General features: G+C 43.9%; 1 protein-coding gene across 1 annotated transcript; it reads left to right on the top strand.

Moving 5' to 3' along the window:
* Positions 1-396: 396 nt before the first annotated feature.
* On the top strand, positions 397-17,771 carry LOC121621674 (mitogen-activated protein kinase kinase kinase 12-like). Its single transcript, XM_041958228.1, has 14 exons — positions 397-484; positions 2,694-3,226; positions 6,032-6,215; positions 6,548-6,739; positions 7,823-7,981; positions 10,404-10,562; positions 10,783-10,891; positions 12,881-12,990; positions 13,095-13,211; positions 13,673-13,810; positions 14,227-14,944; positions 15,227-15,294; positions 15,784-16,084; positions 16,220-17,771. The coding sequence occupies exons 2-14, from the start codon at positions 2,734-2,736 to the stop codon at positions 16,304-16,306; spliced, it is 2,835 nt and encodes a 944-aa protein (XP_041814162.1). The 5' UTR covers positions 397-484; positions 2,694-2,733; the 3' UTR covers positions 16,307-17,771.
* Positions 17,772-17,886: the final 115 nt, after the last annotated feature.

Genomic DNA, 17,886 nt, shown 5'->3' with positions numbered 1-17,886 from the left:
CTGCGCTCGTCCCGTGTCTCACCGGACTCAGCTCGTCACAGCGCATTGCTCCTCTGATAGGCGCACACCGCCTCCCTCCCATCCCTGCTCTCCTCCGCTCCTCTCCTCCCCGGTCGTGTTTACTATAGGTGAGGTAGCCGTATAAATTCGTGAGTGTGCGCAGATCGCGTCCTCAGAGGAGAATGGAAAAGGAGGAGGAGGTGCAGGACAAACAAGCGAGCCGAAGGGGAGCGCAGTTATAGCTGTGTTTACTGCTCGCTGGGATAAACGCGGGAGAAAGCGCAGACTTCCAGTCATCCAGGGCGGAGAAACCTCAGTGGATGCAGCGAGGAGGAGGAGGAGGAGGAAGAGGAAGAAGACGCGTGGATGCTGATTGTAGCCAGACAGAGAGAATTATTTGGTGGTTATTAGAATAAATTCTAAACAATACAGTGGAATAAGCTTTTGCAGTCACCAGCGATGGACTTCAGCTGTCGGCACTGAGGTAGGAAACGTTGGTTTTGCATTGGCGGCGTCATGAGCAGCAAAGCAGAGAAGGCAGCCGGTTTGCAGCTGATCTTATCCCCGAATAACGCATCCGGTCCCTTCTCATTCAAAGATCAATCGCAGAACTGTGTTTGAGTGTAACTTCAGTGCTGTCGGCGGTGCTCCGCTGATGCACCGGGGATATTCACCGCAGGAGGTGCGAGGAGAGGCGACGATGCGCACAAGAAACCCCTCCGATACATCCTCAACGCAGTGGCCTGTAACAGACCGTAGCCTGCTCCTGCGGCTCCCGCAGCTGATACCTCGAAATAAATAAAGTGCGAGCTGGAGCAGGACCATTAGCAGGCAGGATCAGTCGGATGTGAATGATGTGTGATTATTCCAGATTTCAGACACCAGATGTGTCTCAGTGGTCGGGTTTCTCCCTGCGTACAAAATTGTAATGAGGAGGATTTTTCCAGACTTTGGGCTTTATGGTTGTGGTTTGGTTAATGAATCCTTCAGGCTGTGTCTCGTCTTGTTTTGGTTATGTGATTTCTCTCTCTGTCTCTCTATGAATTATAAATAAACAGCAGTAGGTAGGCCTGGTGGTATCAAGACACAGTGGTCCTTACACATTAGATGCCAGGCACATTACTTTAAGTGAGAGTACTCCTCACAGAAGTGTGGTTGATATAATTGTCTTAATTGCTGGTGGATATATTTAGGCTCAGTAATTGGACTCAGATTGACCCTCACGCTGACCAAGATTGTGGACAAATGTAAGATACCTGATGTGCACCTCACAGTAACTAGACAGTAACCTTGGAAAGAAAACACAGGTCTGTTTCTACAGCAGGATGCTGCCTGTGCTGTGAAGGATTTTGATTTGTATCATTATTTTACAAAGCAGGTAAAACCTGTCACCTTGTATTCTCTCTTCTCAGAGATAGCAGAGGAGGAGTGCAGCACTTCAAAAGGCTCTGACAAGAAATAATGCGTTTTCATTCTCCGCTGAGCATGTACATGCTGTCGTCCTTGGAGGAATGACAAGCTTTGAGGATGCTTGCAGAATTCTCTCGTTATTGTACAGCCATCATTTGATCTCATCCATTCGAATACACCAGTGATGTTGCTCTAGTAGGATGTAAATAACCAGCTGTGGCACCATTCTGCCTACAGATCACTGGGTTTGTTAAGCATGAGCATGCTAATCCAAAAGCAATGCAACACTGTGTATGTAATATTCTGTAAGTGGTACAGAAAATACTTAATTGAGGTACAGTGACGCTGAGGTACCTTTTAAGGTTGTCAAGTGGGCCTAAAAGGGGCGTTTGATATTATTTGCTCAGCACTTCATCAGACATGGTGCTGGACTGAGGCTTTCTCAGATTTATGGTCCAGACAGGCTGCTCCCTGTTCCTTTATCCACACATCCTGAATCATGTTTCACATTCGAGTATTGATTTGATATCTTCAGAGGTCAGACATCATGACTCATAAGTTAATGTCATTGCCCTGATCACCAGTGATATATTAGAAGGAAAGCCACAGTACCCTTCACCTATATTTCAAAATGCAAATTGCACCAGTGCTGCAGCAGTACATTGTTACTTCTGGGCTCTGAAAAATGCTAAAAATGATGATGTGCAATCTTTGTATCACAATATTTCTGTTCTATGCTGATGATGAACATTTCCCTAAAACAGCATGTTTTTCACTCAGTCTGCCGTGTACTCTGTGAAATGTTACCCTTCACCACCGAGCCCTACACAGTCCTTAAAACCCCTCTTTATAGAAAGCTGCAAAACACTCTCCGGGATATAGAACGACAGAAAAACATTGATGTGAACCAGAGGAGAACAGGAACTATGAATGTGCATTTCTTTGATATTGATTATAGCTCAAGGGAGATGTGTCCTCTTGTCTGCCTGCATTTACAGATATTTCAGAGCTGCATGGCTCAGATCTGCTTTTTGGGGTACAGAACAGTGACTCCATTGAGTTCCTCTGCATGATAACTTAGCTACTATTGCTAAGGTTTTACTTAGAGGAGGCATAAATAACAATCTTCCAGAGGTGACCCTCTCCTACAAACTCAATATTCTGCTAAATCAGCCTTCATAGCTCCCAGAGGGTAAGCGAATAATTTTATCTTTGATTTGATTTTTAATCATTTCCATCTTGTTTCTCTCTCTTCCCCTCTCTCCATGTTTGGTCTTGTCAAGGCTCCCAGTTCTCTAGTTCTTCTGATGACCACAGGCCCTCATGGCGCTTATTCATGAACCTCGTGCCCCCTCTCCTTCTCTCTCTGGCTTCAACACACCCCTCTCTGATCCTCCATCCTTTCGTCGACTCGATGCTGAAACACCCTGCACCCCAGAAATGGACCTCACCCCGACCCAGTGCGTCCTACGCAATGTCCTCTCCATAGACACCGGAGGTGCTGTCGAGCCTGGGGGTGGAGGAGGAGAGGGGCAGACTGCTGGGCACAACCAGACACCGGGCGAGGAACAACAGGAGCACTTTGCCAACAGTGTCCTGAAGCTCCACGAGCACGACGGGAGTCCTGGACGGACGGAGGGAGAGGGGCAGGAGCTGGACAGCAGTGAGGTCAGGAGCCAGGCGGATGACGCCAGGCTACAGTGCCAGTCCACCGGAGGAGGAGGAGGGTTTCTGGAGGGGTTGTTTGGGTGTCTGCGGCCTGTCTGGACTATGATCGGCAAAGCTTACTCCACAGAGCACAAACATGACCTGGACGGTAAGTCTAGCCGTCAAATGCGTTTCAGTGGAAACACATAAACACACTAGCATCAAGGGTTGCTTTTTATGGTTGCAGCAATCACCAGCATCCCATTTGATACCAGTCTGCATCTTTGATATGCTAATGGAGTGGTCTTATCTCAACTGTTTAATTACATTAAACAGTTGGTAGAAAAATGACTCCCTCAAAGGCCATGTCGTAAATAAACACTTTCCTTGACGTGAAAGAGCTGCAGCCAGAGAAAGACTCTATCAAATCTGCAAAGGGTTCATTTTCCCCAGATATTTTCTCCCCCATCCTTTCGCCTGCTCGCACCCACCCCACCTTCCTCCCACTACCACCCCCCCAATGAAACTAGCTCCCTGTGATGCTGTGTTGTTTATGTCTGCAGCCACTACAATAGCGCAGAGCTCCCCCGGGACTCCTCTGCCAAATCTGCCTCATGAATTATGCATGGCCACGCTCTGACCCCGCGCCTCTCATCTCTATTAACGCAAACCTGACACACGCACACACAGACACACATATGTGAGCATGCACTCAGGGATGACTGCACGCACACATAAACACATCCACAAATAGAAGCGCTTAATATCGCTGACACGAACACATAAAGTCAAAAAAGATGACAAACTTGATGAAATAAACGCGACATCACACATCAGGCTCGAAGGTGGCAGATTTATACGTCTTCTTGTCTTTATAGCCTTCTGATATTTTATCACCCGTTTGACTTCCATGTCTCCCCTCCTCCCTCCATATCTCATTGTCTCCTTCCCTCTCCTTTTCATCCTGTGCTGTTATCACTCCCAGCCCATCTGCACCTCGCTGCTCCGCTCCTCTTTGCAGCCTCACAGGGAGTCACACACACTGACGCGAGCAAGACGGATATTATAAAAGTGAAATAAATAGGGGCACTGCAACTGAATGCCTGCTCGCCGTATCACGATGCACTATTCTTAAGCTTTGAGTGGAAGGCACAGTGTAGCACAATAGAGAGCAGGAACCTCGTCCGTCCTTTATTGATTGTAGAGGACTGTGGGCTGCCTGGCGATGTCCTAAATTTCCTCAGTTTTTCAGATCAAACAAAGCAGACCTGCTGATATTATCAGATGTGGTCTTATGTCTTTACTGTGGAACATTTTAGAGGCTCATTAGAGACCTCAATTTATCACTGGAGAGCGTTAATCATTCATACCATCCTTGTTAGTATGACAAATGTGCCTGAATCTTCTTTTCTGGGGTAAAGAACAGCAGCAGAGCGGGCTGTATATTTCCTCTGTATTAACAATCTGTCTTCGGCCACATGGACCCCTGCCGACCCTTGGGGAATCCCCCTCCCGTCTTTTCACACACACACACGCACACACACACCACCTCTACCGTCACCACCCCTCCACCTCCTCGTTCGCCATGCAGCCACATTAGGCTCTCAGATCCCCTCCTTCTTCCAACCCTCTCCTGAGCGTCGTACCCCTGTTTCGCTTCAGCCCCACAATGGCACTAAGCAGGATTTAGGAGGCTGAGGGAGAATTACCCACAGGAGATTAGAGCTCCCTGTCTGTCTGCCTGCAAACCCTGGGTCTTAGGTTAAAGTGAGGTTCAACTGCAGAACAGGATATCAGCTTGGGCTCTGCATTGACACTAAGAGCCTAGACTTACAACAGGTTTTACTATTACAGGTCTATTATTGCAAAACAGCCTGTTGTAGTGCTGTATGCTCAATGCTACTATCTTAATTTTACATGGGCCTATAGACTTTTTGGTGTATGTATGTATGTATTTTGTCCACCTTGATTTAATAGTTTTAGCCTTTTATATGTGTTTTGTATGTTGTGAATGTATCAACAACTAAACATGAAGTGAGTGCGTTCTTTTCTTCATTTTGCTACCATAGCATACGAACATGTCGCCATATTAAAGGAATGGTTTGACATTTTTACGGAAAAACATTATTCGCTTTCTTGCTGAGAATAAGATGATAAGAGTGATACCACTCGCATGTTTGTACAGAAGATATGAAGCTATCGCTAGTAGTCAGCTAGCTTAGCACAACGCCTGGAAAGAGAGGGAAACAGCTGGCTTGGCTCAGTCCAACAGAAGCACCTCCAAAGCTTGGTTGTTGCCACTATTTACGGTTTCCTTAATCCGTACGAAAACCAAAGTGTACACATGACACCTTGTGCTTTTAGCACAAGGTGTCATGTGTAGACTGTTAATCCTCATCTGTTTCTTGAAGTCAGGCAATCAGTGCAGCTATTTCCCCCTGTTTCCAGTATTTATGCTAAGCTAAGCTAACCAGCTGCTAGCTGTAGCTTCATATGAAATGGGAAGACATGAGCGTTGTATCAACCTTCAAATCTAATTCTCAGCAAGAAAGTATGTAAGCGTATTTCCACAAATGTCAAACTCCTCTATGAGCAGACTCAGGTCAAAATAACTCAATCATGTAACCAGACTAGGCTGAAATATCTGTAATAAATCAAAATGAATCATCACAGCATAAATGTAACAAGAAAAAGTGAATTAAGATAAATTGTAGACTCAAATGAAATAAAGAACAGAGAGGATACTTCTATTGCTCATCAAAGATGCAGTCCCTAATAGCAGTCTGGTGTTTATTAATGTTATGAAACATCAGCTGCCCTCAAGAATATGAGTTTTCAGCCTGGTTTCCTGCAAATGTCTGAAAATAACCTGTAATCAGTACAGGTTAATATGATAATTGTCACTGTGCTCTACATGCTGCTACACCCATAAATTCACCAGCTGCTTTCCCTCCGTCTTCTTCCCCAACCGCAGAGGCCTGGGAGGTCCCGTTTGAGGAGATATCTGACCTGCAGTGGGTGGGCAGTGGAGCCCAGGGCGCCGTCTTTCTGGGCAAACTGCACGGACAGGAAGTGGCCGTAAAGAAAGTGCGGAATATCAAAGAGACAGACATCAAGCACCTGCGCAAGCTCAAACACCCCAACATCATCACTTTCAAGTTAGTAGAAATACTCAGTTGGCTTATTAGATCACAAGAAGTGCAGAGGATTCCAAGCTTTATATTTACTATATGTATATATGTCAGTTTTACAAAAACTAAGAAATGCAGCCTGAATTGTAATTATGGGGCTTTTAATCTTATTGTTTTTTATGTTTCAATAACTTGTGAAAAGGTTGTATAAACTCAAATGGTTGTAACATTTCTTCATGTGATCCTTCAAGTCACACTGTAACGTAAAATGCTTAAAGGTTTTCCACTCATTGTTGGCACTGTAACAGCTGTAATATGTTGTGTTTTAACATACTGTTCATACTTCTCTACATTCTCAGAGGCATTTGCACCCAGGCTCCATGTTACTGCATCATCATGGAGTACTGTGCCCAGGGACAGCTGTACGAGGTGCTCAGAGCAGGCAGGAAGATCCAGCCGTCCCTGCTCATGGACTGGGCCATGGGCATCGCGGGGGGCATGAACTATCTTCATCTGCACAAGATCATCCACAGAGACCTCAAGTCACCAAAGTGAGTTTTGTAGGTCTGGTGAAAGTTATCTGTGTGATTACAGCTTTGTAATTCAGGTGGAAGTGATAATGGTAGATAGTGTTCTAATCTCTTTCTGACGTGATGTGATCAGTCTGACTTGGATGAAAATTGGAGCAATGTTGAATATTTCGACTGTGTCCCAACTTTTAGAAGAACAGTTCCCAACCTTTTGAGGTGTTGACCCCTTTAAACGAAGCAGTGTCAACTTGCAACCTCATGTCACAAGCTGCATAAGTCTACCATTTGTCGTCAGGTTATTTGAATACTTTTTAGAGTCCTGAAATGACTAATTGAAATGAGTAATTTACAGGATAAAGCAAAAGAAAACAAAACCCCCTTAGATTTACCTTGTGACCTCCCGACAGTGTCTGTCGTTTCCCAGCCTTCTTAAGATGAAACCATGTCCACGTCTGTATGAAGAAAGTCTTGACGGCAGCGTTCCCATTACGTGCTTTTAGTTGCTATCATGCCGATGCCAGCTAGCTAATCCTTGTCTCACTTGTGGTTTGATAAACAGTAAATCAGTTCGTCGATTTCAGTGCCCAATATCGCTGTTTTTCAAGCTACAAATAATACAGCCTCTATGCTTGACTCAGACTGTTAACTCACAGACCTTTACCTATTGCTCAACAGCAGACACCCACTGAGCAAACAGTTTGGAAACAGCGTGCTATCTGGCTAAACCTTTTCTCATTTGTGGTCTGATAAAAAGTAAATTCATCAGATTCAGTGCCCCATATTGTTATTTTCCAAACTGGCTGTCGTGGACCACGTGAAAGCAGTTTCCATGGGAACACAGCCATCGAGGCATATGAAGGTGGGAGTGGTTTCACCTAAAGTAGGTTGGAACCCTGCTTTACAAAGATACACTGATTGGCCAAATTCAGCTGTAATTAAATTAAACTGACACATTACTGGTGAGGTTTTGACAACACAAGGAGTGATAACGTGTCATGTTACTGACTGGCTCAATGATTGGTTTGAATTAGTTTTATATTTCTTAAACAGCTGTTTTTACTCAGACGTGCAGACATAAACCTGCCGTTCAATGTTTCATTCCAGCATGCTGATCACTTATGACGACTCAGTGAAGATTTCTGATTTCGGGACGTCCAAAGAGCTCAGTGACAAGAGCACCAAGATGTCCTTTGCCGGTACAGTGGCCTGGATGGCTCCTGAGGTCATACGCAATGAGCCCGTCTCAGAGAAGGTGGATATTTGGTAGGTGTCATAACCATTTTACACCTTCTTCTGCAGTGATGAACCTTTGCAATTTTCCCTTATGGTTTGTCTTATCTGTCATAGAATCTCATTAGCTACAGCCTACTACAGTATACAGCGCAGGATCCTGTTTCTAGAAAATCTATTCAGTATTATGTTCAATATCTCATTACATGAAATTCTATAGGGTCTCTGCCATATCTGATGGGTTGCCCTGTGTTAGGCCCTGATCTCCCCCAGTACATTCTTCTCCCCCCCTCTCTCTCCCATCCTTCATCCCTCCATCACTCTTCCTCTCCGTCCTGAAAGGAACGCTGGCTAATTTAATAATTGATTTGCCAGATGCTGCAGTGCTCAGGAGAGGCTGGAATAACCTTCTGAGCCTGTGGATGGTTTGGCCCAGAGCCAGCAGTGCATTAGCAGAGAAGTGAAAATAGGATTAAAAAGCTTTTGATGTGGAAAGAAAGCAAAGCATGGGTGTATACTGTACAGTTTTGTTTAAATTTATGTTAATTATGTAGTAAGCCACACCACGAAAGGAGTGAATCAGAGAAAGTGAGGCAGTGGTCAAGTATTATCTTGTATGTGTTCATTTTTGGTTTGTGCTGACATTTTTGACAGCAGGTTCAACAGATATTTACATAAGGACTATAATAAAATAGCTGAATTTAACATGAAGATATAACCTAGTTAATTTAAATTAAGTACATTTACTCCTGAAAGGGTAATTATATTGCAGCAGCTCGCCTCACAGATCAACATATGAACGGACAATAAATAGGAGAAGAAGGAGAAAGCACTGGTCATCACTATGCTAAAAACAATAAAAAGCAATAAGATAAAAGCTATATGTGGAAGGGCATAAATACAACAATAGCTTAATCACAGAAAGAATGTCGCACAACAACATAAGAAAATGTTGCTTACTCCAAGACATAGGCTGACAAGATGGAACCTATATATTGACTGGGTTCAGTATAATGCTGCATTGCATTATGCAAAATAATTGTAATGCAGCAAGAATTTGCTTCCCTTGGTTATATAGCTACTGGGTCTGCAGATTAAATAAGATTCATTTCATAACAGGAGTGGAAATTGGGGAGAAAAAAAACCTAATGATTCAAATTTTTCATTTCTCTGTTTTCAAATGCAAAGTCTTGAAAGTTTGGAAAATGCTTAATTTAAACCATTATGCTTTCAAGGTAGGAATATGATTAAATTCAAAGACGTTCCTTGAAGAATGCTTGATTTTCAACATAATCTGGTGTTTCATGCACACAATCAATCATGTAACCAAAAATCTTTTAATATTTGAAATGAAACAATCCTGTCGTCATATTTGTTGTCTCCTGGTGTCGAAGTTAGCATGAATTAAATAATCATGATCAAAACATACAATCAGTTAATGTGAGCAGCTGTTATGATAAATATAATGACAATATACATTGATTGCTGTGGGTATAAAGGATTTCTGCAAACTTTATTCTTCACAGTTTCATTTATAGCAACAATTTAGATGTGATAATGAAGGCTTAGAGAGTTTTTGAATTTTTGGTAGGTACCTTGAAATTTCTTGAAAATTGCTTGAATTTTACTATTGAAAATCTGCAAATTAAAATTGTAATACTTTACGATAAGCCATACTTTACTGGCAAAGGGGTCATTCCTTATATTACTGAATGTTATGATACAGCATGAAAATAAACTGATAACACAATTGTAATCCATCATCTAATTAACAGCTAATATTTGACCTCGTCGTTAAAAAAAATAATTGATTGCCTTGAAATCAGGTATCTCATCTTGTGCAATTATATCACGAATCATAAACAAGTAGATGGAGGAACTCTAAAAATACACATGTAAATACAACATCACACACACACACACACCTCCTCAATGCTGCGTGTTATGCTATTGGCACCCTGGATACTGTACGTGGTCGCCATGGCAACCCAGAGAGTCACAGACAACACACGACTTTCCTTAGTTACCTTCCCCATGGGTGCCGCTCTCTTGCTCCCTAACCAAACATACTTAGAACATACTTACATCAATGAAGCACTGAACTGTAGTGAAATAAAGCATCATGTTTTGGCAAAAGTTGGTTGGTTATTTTTTGGGGCTGTGATATATTTGTCAGGGCATATATATATATATGTGTATAAGTATATAGAACTTTCATCGCACCAAACTGATTAAACCTTGATGATAATCAGGTTGAGATACCAGAGACTGCCCACAGGCATCAGCATCAAAGGCTTTTTGCAGTGATAAAGTTCCCGTCAGATACAACAGTTCTAGCGATTTAGATTTTCGTCTACAACGTTAAGTGTGACATTTCACTCATGCTTCCTTTCATCACTTCACTTCACATCTTCATCGGCATGTCTGAATGTAAATACGCCGCGTCTCTCTGCAGGTCATTTGGCGTGGTGCTGTGGGAGATGCTGACGGGAGAGGTGCCCTATAAGGATGTGGACTCCTCCGCTATCATCTGGGGAGTGGGCAACAACAGTCTGCAGCTGCCTGTACCTGATAGCTGTCCAGACAGCTTCAAACTGCTCCTGAGGCAATGCTGGTGAGCAGGCGGGAGGAGGGGAGGCAGAGGGAGGGACGGAGGGAAGAAGAATGATTTGGAAAAAGAAAGCTGAGGCATCAGCACAAAGAGAATATAATGACGTTAGAAGCTTTAAGGAGGTAGGAAAGAGAATATTTTACAGAGAGGGAGCTGTTCATAAGAGAGGAAAGGCCATTATCTTCCACACCCCTCACATTTCTGACAAAACATTTGTTTACAGGAACTGCAAGCCAAGAAACAGGCCTTCCTTCAGACAGATCCTCCTGCACCTGGACATCGCCTCTGCAGACATCCTCTCGACTCCACAAGAAACTTACTTTCAGTCTCAGGTGAGCTCCCTTTCTCTCTGTTGACAGTCCCAACTGAAAAGCTGCGTTGACATCTAAATAATGGGCAAAATTTGATTTCATTAAATGTATGCATTCATTTTGTTTTTATTGTTTACCAGTGCCAGTTTAGAAAGCACTAATTCACACCCAAGGAAATGTGTATTTAAGGGACAATATAATTGAAAACCATCCTCTCTAAAATCACAGCCTCCCTTGTCAAATAAATACAGAAATAGACATTAGATGAGGGACACACAAGCTCTGTATGTCTCCTAATAGAAAACCTCCTGCAGCAGCCAGTATCTCTAATAGTCATTTTCCTGTCAACCCACTGCCATTTGTTTCCAGTCCACTGCAGTAACTACAGGCAGTGCAGAGGGTGCAGCTGCACGGGGCCCCAGGCCTCTCGAGAGCCCACTAATAATACCTGTGCTTTCAATCACAACATATTATAGTTGGTTCTTTGGTCTTTGTTCCTTGTCGAATGTGAGTGCTGATTTGTGGTCAAAGAGGGAACCTTTTTCGACCTCCATCATATCAAAGCATGATGGAGAGGGCGGGTGTGGGGGATGGGTGCCAGTGACAAATACGTGAGACCACTGCCAATCCAAACAGATGAAGGACAGCAGACTTAGAGGAAGAAGTATAATTGTGTGGAAGATATGTGTTAACTCAGCCATGCTGAACCGCAGATCCATTTATAACTCAAGCGTTTATAATCAGGAGACGCACTTGTGCACACAAATACAAAAAGTGGATACGATTTCCTTTTCCCAGCAGCCCACGGCCTCCTCTTGCATTTATATCTCACCATGCAAAATACAAAGCTTCACTCTTTCCACTTATCCTTGATCCTTTATTTCTCCCTGCTCCCCTTCCCCCTCTTGCAACCCTCCCCAGTTTCTCTCCTCCATGCCCCATAATGGATTTTTCTTGTGACGTTGGAAAGAAGTATTTGCTGCTGGAGTGTATTGATTGCTTTAATGGCAGGGAGCAGAGAGCAGAGAGAGAGGAGGAAGCGGGGACTGGAGACATAGAAAAGTGCGCACAGAGTCCATTAGCTTAATAAGAAGAGCATCAGTCACGGACAGACAGAAATACACACACACACACATGCATGTATGTGCACACACTCATATATCTGACTTCCTTTGTCCTTTGATATGACAGGTATCAGATAACAGCTGTCACGCTCCACTGTGTACAAGAAAATGCCCTCGCTGTATTTTTGTGTGTATGTGTGTGTGTGTGTGCTCATGTTATGCCAGTTCATGTTCAGTTTCACTCCCAGCGTATTGATCATCATCTGACAGCTTAATGGGTTTTGTTTCAATGATACACATGAACCTCAGTCTCTCAGCAAATTAAGCGCTTTTTTTTTACTAGATCAAGGTGCAATGAAGTTTATTCTCAGTATTAATCATTTGTTGTTAATGTCATTACTTCATTATTCAAATGGAAAACACAGGGATAGCAGCATTTTCCAGGCGTACAAATCTAATAAAACACGAAAAAAAAACAGGTGCTTTGAAAAATGCCATACAAGCTGCCAAAATATTACAATTAAATTCTGCGTATGTGATGAAGCAGGCTGTCTGCTGCATCGATAGAGGAAGTAACTACAGTCCACAAATGATCTGTCTGATTTCAGTCTGCATTACCTTCAGGTGTAGGCTGCTGATTCCTGACTAAAACTGGTGACTTTACAGGCGGCTCTGGCTATTTTGAATTTCTGCACAGACAGAATAATAATTAATCGTAGTGGTAGTAACACAAAGGCTGGAGGTAGTAATAGTAGTGGTGGCAGAAGTATTGGTAGTAGAAGCATTGATCATAGTAGAAGTGCTGGTAGAAGATGAAGAAGACAACATTTGTACACTAATTTAAAACGATATGAAATCTTTTAACCACAGACAGTCTTTTTATTCTGACCTGTAAGATGATGAAATATTAAGTTAACGTAAGTCCCACTCTGATGGATGTGTCCAGGTGGAGTGGAGGGATGAGGTGAGGCACCACTTTGAGAAGATCAAGTCTGAGGGGACGTGTCTTCACAGGCTGGACGAGGAGCTGATCAAACGACGCAGAGAAGAACTCAGGTTAGCTAATCGCAACACGGATGTGGGGATAAACAGGAAACCATCAAAACCACCACTAACAAAGACATAAGGATGAGCTGACTGTTGTTTTCCTCTCCTCTCAGACATGCGCTGGACATCCGGGAGCACTACGAGAGGAAACTGGAGAGAGCCAACAATCTCTACATGGAGCTGAACGCCATCATGCTGCAGCTGGAGATCAAAGAGAAAGAACTGCACAAGTATGAAAACTGCTGTTGCTGTTTTATTCCATTACAACACTGACTGAAAGGGAAGTTAATGTAGCTGCAGTTTTGCACTTGCAATAGTTCTTCACAAAACTGCTGCAGTTCTGTCAAGTTGCATGGGGACTGTAAGATTATACAGTAATGGTTAGAGATCAAGTTTGCATAAGGTAGCATACTGTAGTCATTTTCTAGTTATTGAAAAATGCATCACACTGTAACAGTAGGAAAACTCAGCCTGCAGTCATTGAAATACTTTGTACTAATAGCTTTATCTATCACCCTTGGTGAAGCAGTGTTTTTGTAATGAAATAGCAGAAAAGAGTTCATCCGTAATGCGAAGTGAATGGCCATCACATCCAGTCGCACAGGGCCATTGCATGTAACAAAGTGCTCTCTTATTCCGAGTATCCATTGACATCCATTAAACGAGTATTGGCTCTGTGTTTAACCATCAGGAGGGAGCAGTCGCTGGACAAGAAGTACCCGGGCTGCTTCAAGCACCACAGCTCCAGACAGTCAGCCTCCTCCAACTCGATGGAGAAACTCATGAAGAAACGCAACGTACCTCAGAAACTGCCTTCACACAGCAAGAGGTGAGACAGCACGTTGTTGTCTATATTTGCAGCATTTATATGTCGATGGTTTGATCAAATCGCTCCCCAGGGCAGTTTTAAAGGAAGAGAAAACCCCCCAGGAACTACCAAAAAAGATCATGAATGTTGGCACTGTAGTTTTAGTTTTGTTTTTGAGTTGATCCTATAAACAGCAGCCTACTGCTGAGGCCGAGCTCCTCAGACAGGGTAGAGGAGTTAAAAAGTATTGAAAGTTGTACTAACAGATTGCTGTTTTTTATTGTTTTGATTTTAAGGTAATTTGAGGACAATGATATTTTTGAAGATACAGTGAAGAGTGCAGGAAATACACGAGCATCTATGTAGCAATTAGTGCAATATTGAAATGTTTATTCTTTGCCTCTGTTTTTCATTAATTATGCCTCCATCTTCTCTAGGCCAGACTTACTAAAATCAGAGGTCATCCTCCCCAAACTGGACTCTTCCATGACCCAGGTCACAATCCCCAACAAGGGCTCTACCTCCCCCGGCCGCTCACGCCGAGGAAAACCGCGCTACAGGAAAGCCGGCAAAGGCAGCAGCGGGGACTTGGCTCAGCTGAAGGCTACTCTCTCCTCTTCACTAGCAATGGTCAACTCCACCACATCTGTTCCCAGCAGTAAGCAGCACCTAGACCCCAGTGCAGCCCTCAGGGGCCTGCAGCATGATCTGCTGCTCAAGAAGATGTACTCCTCGAGCCCGGACCTAATTTCTACTACCTTGGAGGCTGAAGGCAGGAGGAAGGGGCAGGTCAGGCCAGGGTTGGACAGAGCGGGCAGCCAGAGTGCCTCAGCCGGGCTCGAGGAGAGCAGAAGCGGAAGGAATGGAGGGCCGGAGGAGGGGCCAGATGTGGGCGTGGGGACCGACGACTTGGCGGAAACACCTCCACGCAGTGACACGCCCAGCGAGGACGCAGCTTCTATTCCGTTCTCCAGTAGCCCTGACTCGCCGTGTGGCAGAGGGGCAGCGGCGGGGAGGGCGTCCGTGCTCGGGAACCCCCGCGTTTCCCACGAGGGCGAGGAGAAGGAGGACGGGACGGTGATTACGCGCTCGCCCAGAAGTCAACGCCTCACACCTGCAGCGCTGCTCTACAGGGCTGCAGTCACACGCAGTCAGGTGAGGCTTTGTCAGCGCTGCCCAGTTTCACAACATCATTTTGACTTCTGCCTTATAACAGAGCAACAATGACTTGGCAGTGAGAAGCTTTGGGGAAATCAGCCCATTTTGATTTCTTTTATTGCAACGATTAAGCAAAACACAAAGCATTACCAGCCTTTATCACTGCCTCTATCTTGACTCAACTCGCTGTACAAACCAGCATCTTTAGAGGTGTCAAACGCGCAAAAAACACTGCCAGGCTGTGGTGATTTTCACATGTCATGTTACTCTTCTCCGCAGAGACGTGGAGTGTCGTCAGAGGAAGAGGAAGGAGAAGTGGACAGTGAAGTGGAGTTGCCGCGGAGACGGTAAGAGTTCAGCAGAATTACTGAAGACCTGCTGTGTTCGCATTTCCATCTGTGCATCCATATAAAGCAGTTCATATGTTCAACTTCCCAACAAAAAAATCCAACATTACATTTTCAGGCCGCCACACAGGTGCATTCACTTATTCAGCCTGATATAACATCACCCTAAAGGCTAATCAGCCAGAATAACTGACACCTGTGTGGGCATGCAGGGTCTTTAACACATAGTCTGTGAACAAAAGCGACAAACAGTTATGCTGGCGTGATCCTAATTTTCAGACACGATTTAATGCCAAATGTGGTTGAAGAGACTTTCTGGCATGAATATATTATCACATTTTTAATACACGTCTGTGTCATGGTTCAACCCCTTTTCCACGCATCATATCTCTCTACTGTGAAGTGCTTATAAATGCAGTAATGCCATTAATATAAAGTGTTTTCTCACTATGCTATCTATGTATATGTACTCTTTCCTATCCCACTCAGGCGTCCTGTGAGCATGACCAAGTGCCAGTCCCTGTCCACCTTCAGCTCAGAGAACTTGTCGGTCTCGGACGGCGAGGAGGGAAACACCACCGACCACTCCCACAGCGGCACGCCGGACGTGGTCAGCACCAACACGGACGAGCGGCTGGACGACAAGAGCGACGACCTCCTGTCTCAGGGCTCGGAGATTCCCGCTGACCCATCTGACCCCGCCCAGCTAGGCTCTGACGGGTTGTCTGAGAAGGAGGCTATCCTTCGACAAGTCAAGACCCAGCTCGCAAGCAATGACCATAATTATGAGGTAGGCTGCATGAGAGCTCATGACATAGAGTGATATATAGAGGCAGACAATAGGTCAGAATCTGCTTATGTACTCAACATTAAAAGCTCTGTTGCTGTTCTAACTCTGATGATTCATGTTTTTCCTCCAAACCAGGGCCTGTATGATGACTCGGACTGTGACAGCACAGAGCTGGACCATTCAGGCAGTGCAGAACCCAGCCAGCCTCCAAGCAACTGGTGAAAATCTGACACCTAAGCCCACTCAAAATGCGTCCAGATCCAGCCTGTGAATGCCTCTTTTACCCTTACAGACATTGGAACACACGGAGTCATGATCAGGGACGTTGCAGAGAGGCTGAAATGACCCCTGTGTCCTTCTTCGGAAACAGGAAAACACAAATCCTTGGTGAGCGTTCTCGAAAAATATCCCGGAAAAAACTGAATCGGGGCACAAGCCGAGCTAACGGAGCAGCAGCCCCCTCTGTTCCTCCCATAGCCACTGGCCCAAAATCAGCATTGCAAGAACACTTCAGATGACACCTCAGTGACAGAGGCCTCAGTCAGAGAGGCCCTCTGCTCTACAGTCTGTTAATGTCTCCTGTCATCATCATGTCAGTTTGTCTTTTTCTCTCCGTCATGAAAACGTCATATTATTTCACATCATGTCATGTGAGAACATGATTATAAAATCCTATCAGGGCTTTTATTATGTTTTAATGTTTCTGTCGTCAACATTACTGGGACAGCTACCGATGCTGCTGCTTGCACTCGATTGATGAAATGTATAGATTTTCTCGTGATCATCGTGTCATACTGCATTTCCTCTCAAAACATTATGCACTGACTAATTTATTGTTACTTTTCAGCGAATTCATTTATATTACTCAGAAACAATGTTTACATTTTTGTGTTGTTTACATTATTTATTTAGATATATGCCATGGATTCCGTTTTCCATTTTCTACTTCTGTGTTTTAATATCAATGTAAATATGTGATGTTGTAAAATGAACAAATTTTTAAAATGTGAGATTGTATAATTTTAAGGTGCTGATGTTCCTAATTAGGTGGCGCTACTCTATTTGAACCTCAAAAAGCTTATGGTGGTAGAATGTACTGTAGCTGCCGTTCATGTCTGAGCATCAAAACACATTTAAAAGAGGAACAACATGTGAATGAAGAAAAAGCAATATGTCTGCTCTGGTACAGTATGTCCTGTCACTGAGTTCATTCAGGCAGACAGGCTTTGTTTTTATTAGTATTGCAGTGTTTACTGTATTAAAATGCAATACCAGTTTGAAATCCCTTTCTAAGTATCTGGGGGTGTATATAGCATCAGAAAAGCATGCTAGTGGAAAAAAGTACAGATAGCCCATTGGTCACTGTTTGTGGCTCAGATCAAAAGGAAAAGACACAACAAGAGCAAGACTGCAGATGTCTGGTAGACTTTTAAAAACTCCAGTTTAGTGGCTGAAGGCACGTGGATGATGGGGACACAAAACACCAAAATAGATCTCAGAATAACTGCAAATTTCCAATTGCACTCATGGTTTTCCGCAATCACTCCGTTCTAACTCGCCAGCCGTGCGGCCTCACTACGTCTGCAGCGTACCAGCACACAAAAGATGACTTCCTTTTGACAGACATTAACGTAAGCTTACTCAGTATCAGTGGGAGATGCTGAGCACTTTTCCTGCCCACTCAGAAAACTTGTGCACACCTAAAAATGAGGCATGTGACATCATGATTTGTCCACTTTTAATCTAGCAACTTAACTTCTACAAGCCCAGTGTGATTCATCAGTTTCCACAAAGGCCACTCT

This window comes from Chelmon rostratus, chromosome 2, assembly GCF_017976325.1.
Source record: "Chelmon rostratus isolate fCheRos1 chromosome 2, fCheRos1.pri, whole genome shotgun sequence".
NCBI lineage: Eukaryota > Metazoa > Chordata > Actinopteri > Chaetodontiformes > Chaetodontidae > Chelmon > Chelmon rostratus.
This window is presented reverse-complemented; position numbering and strand designations above follow the sequence as displayed.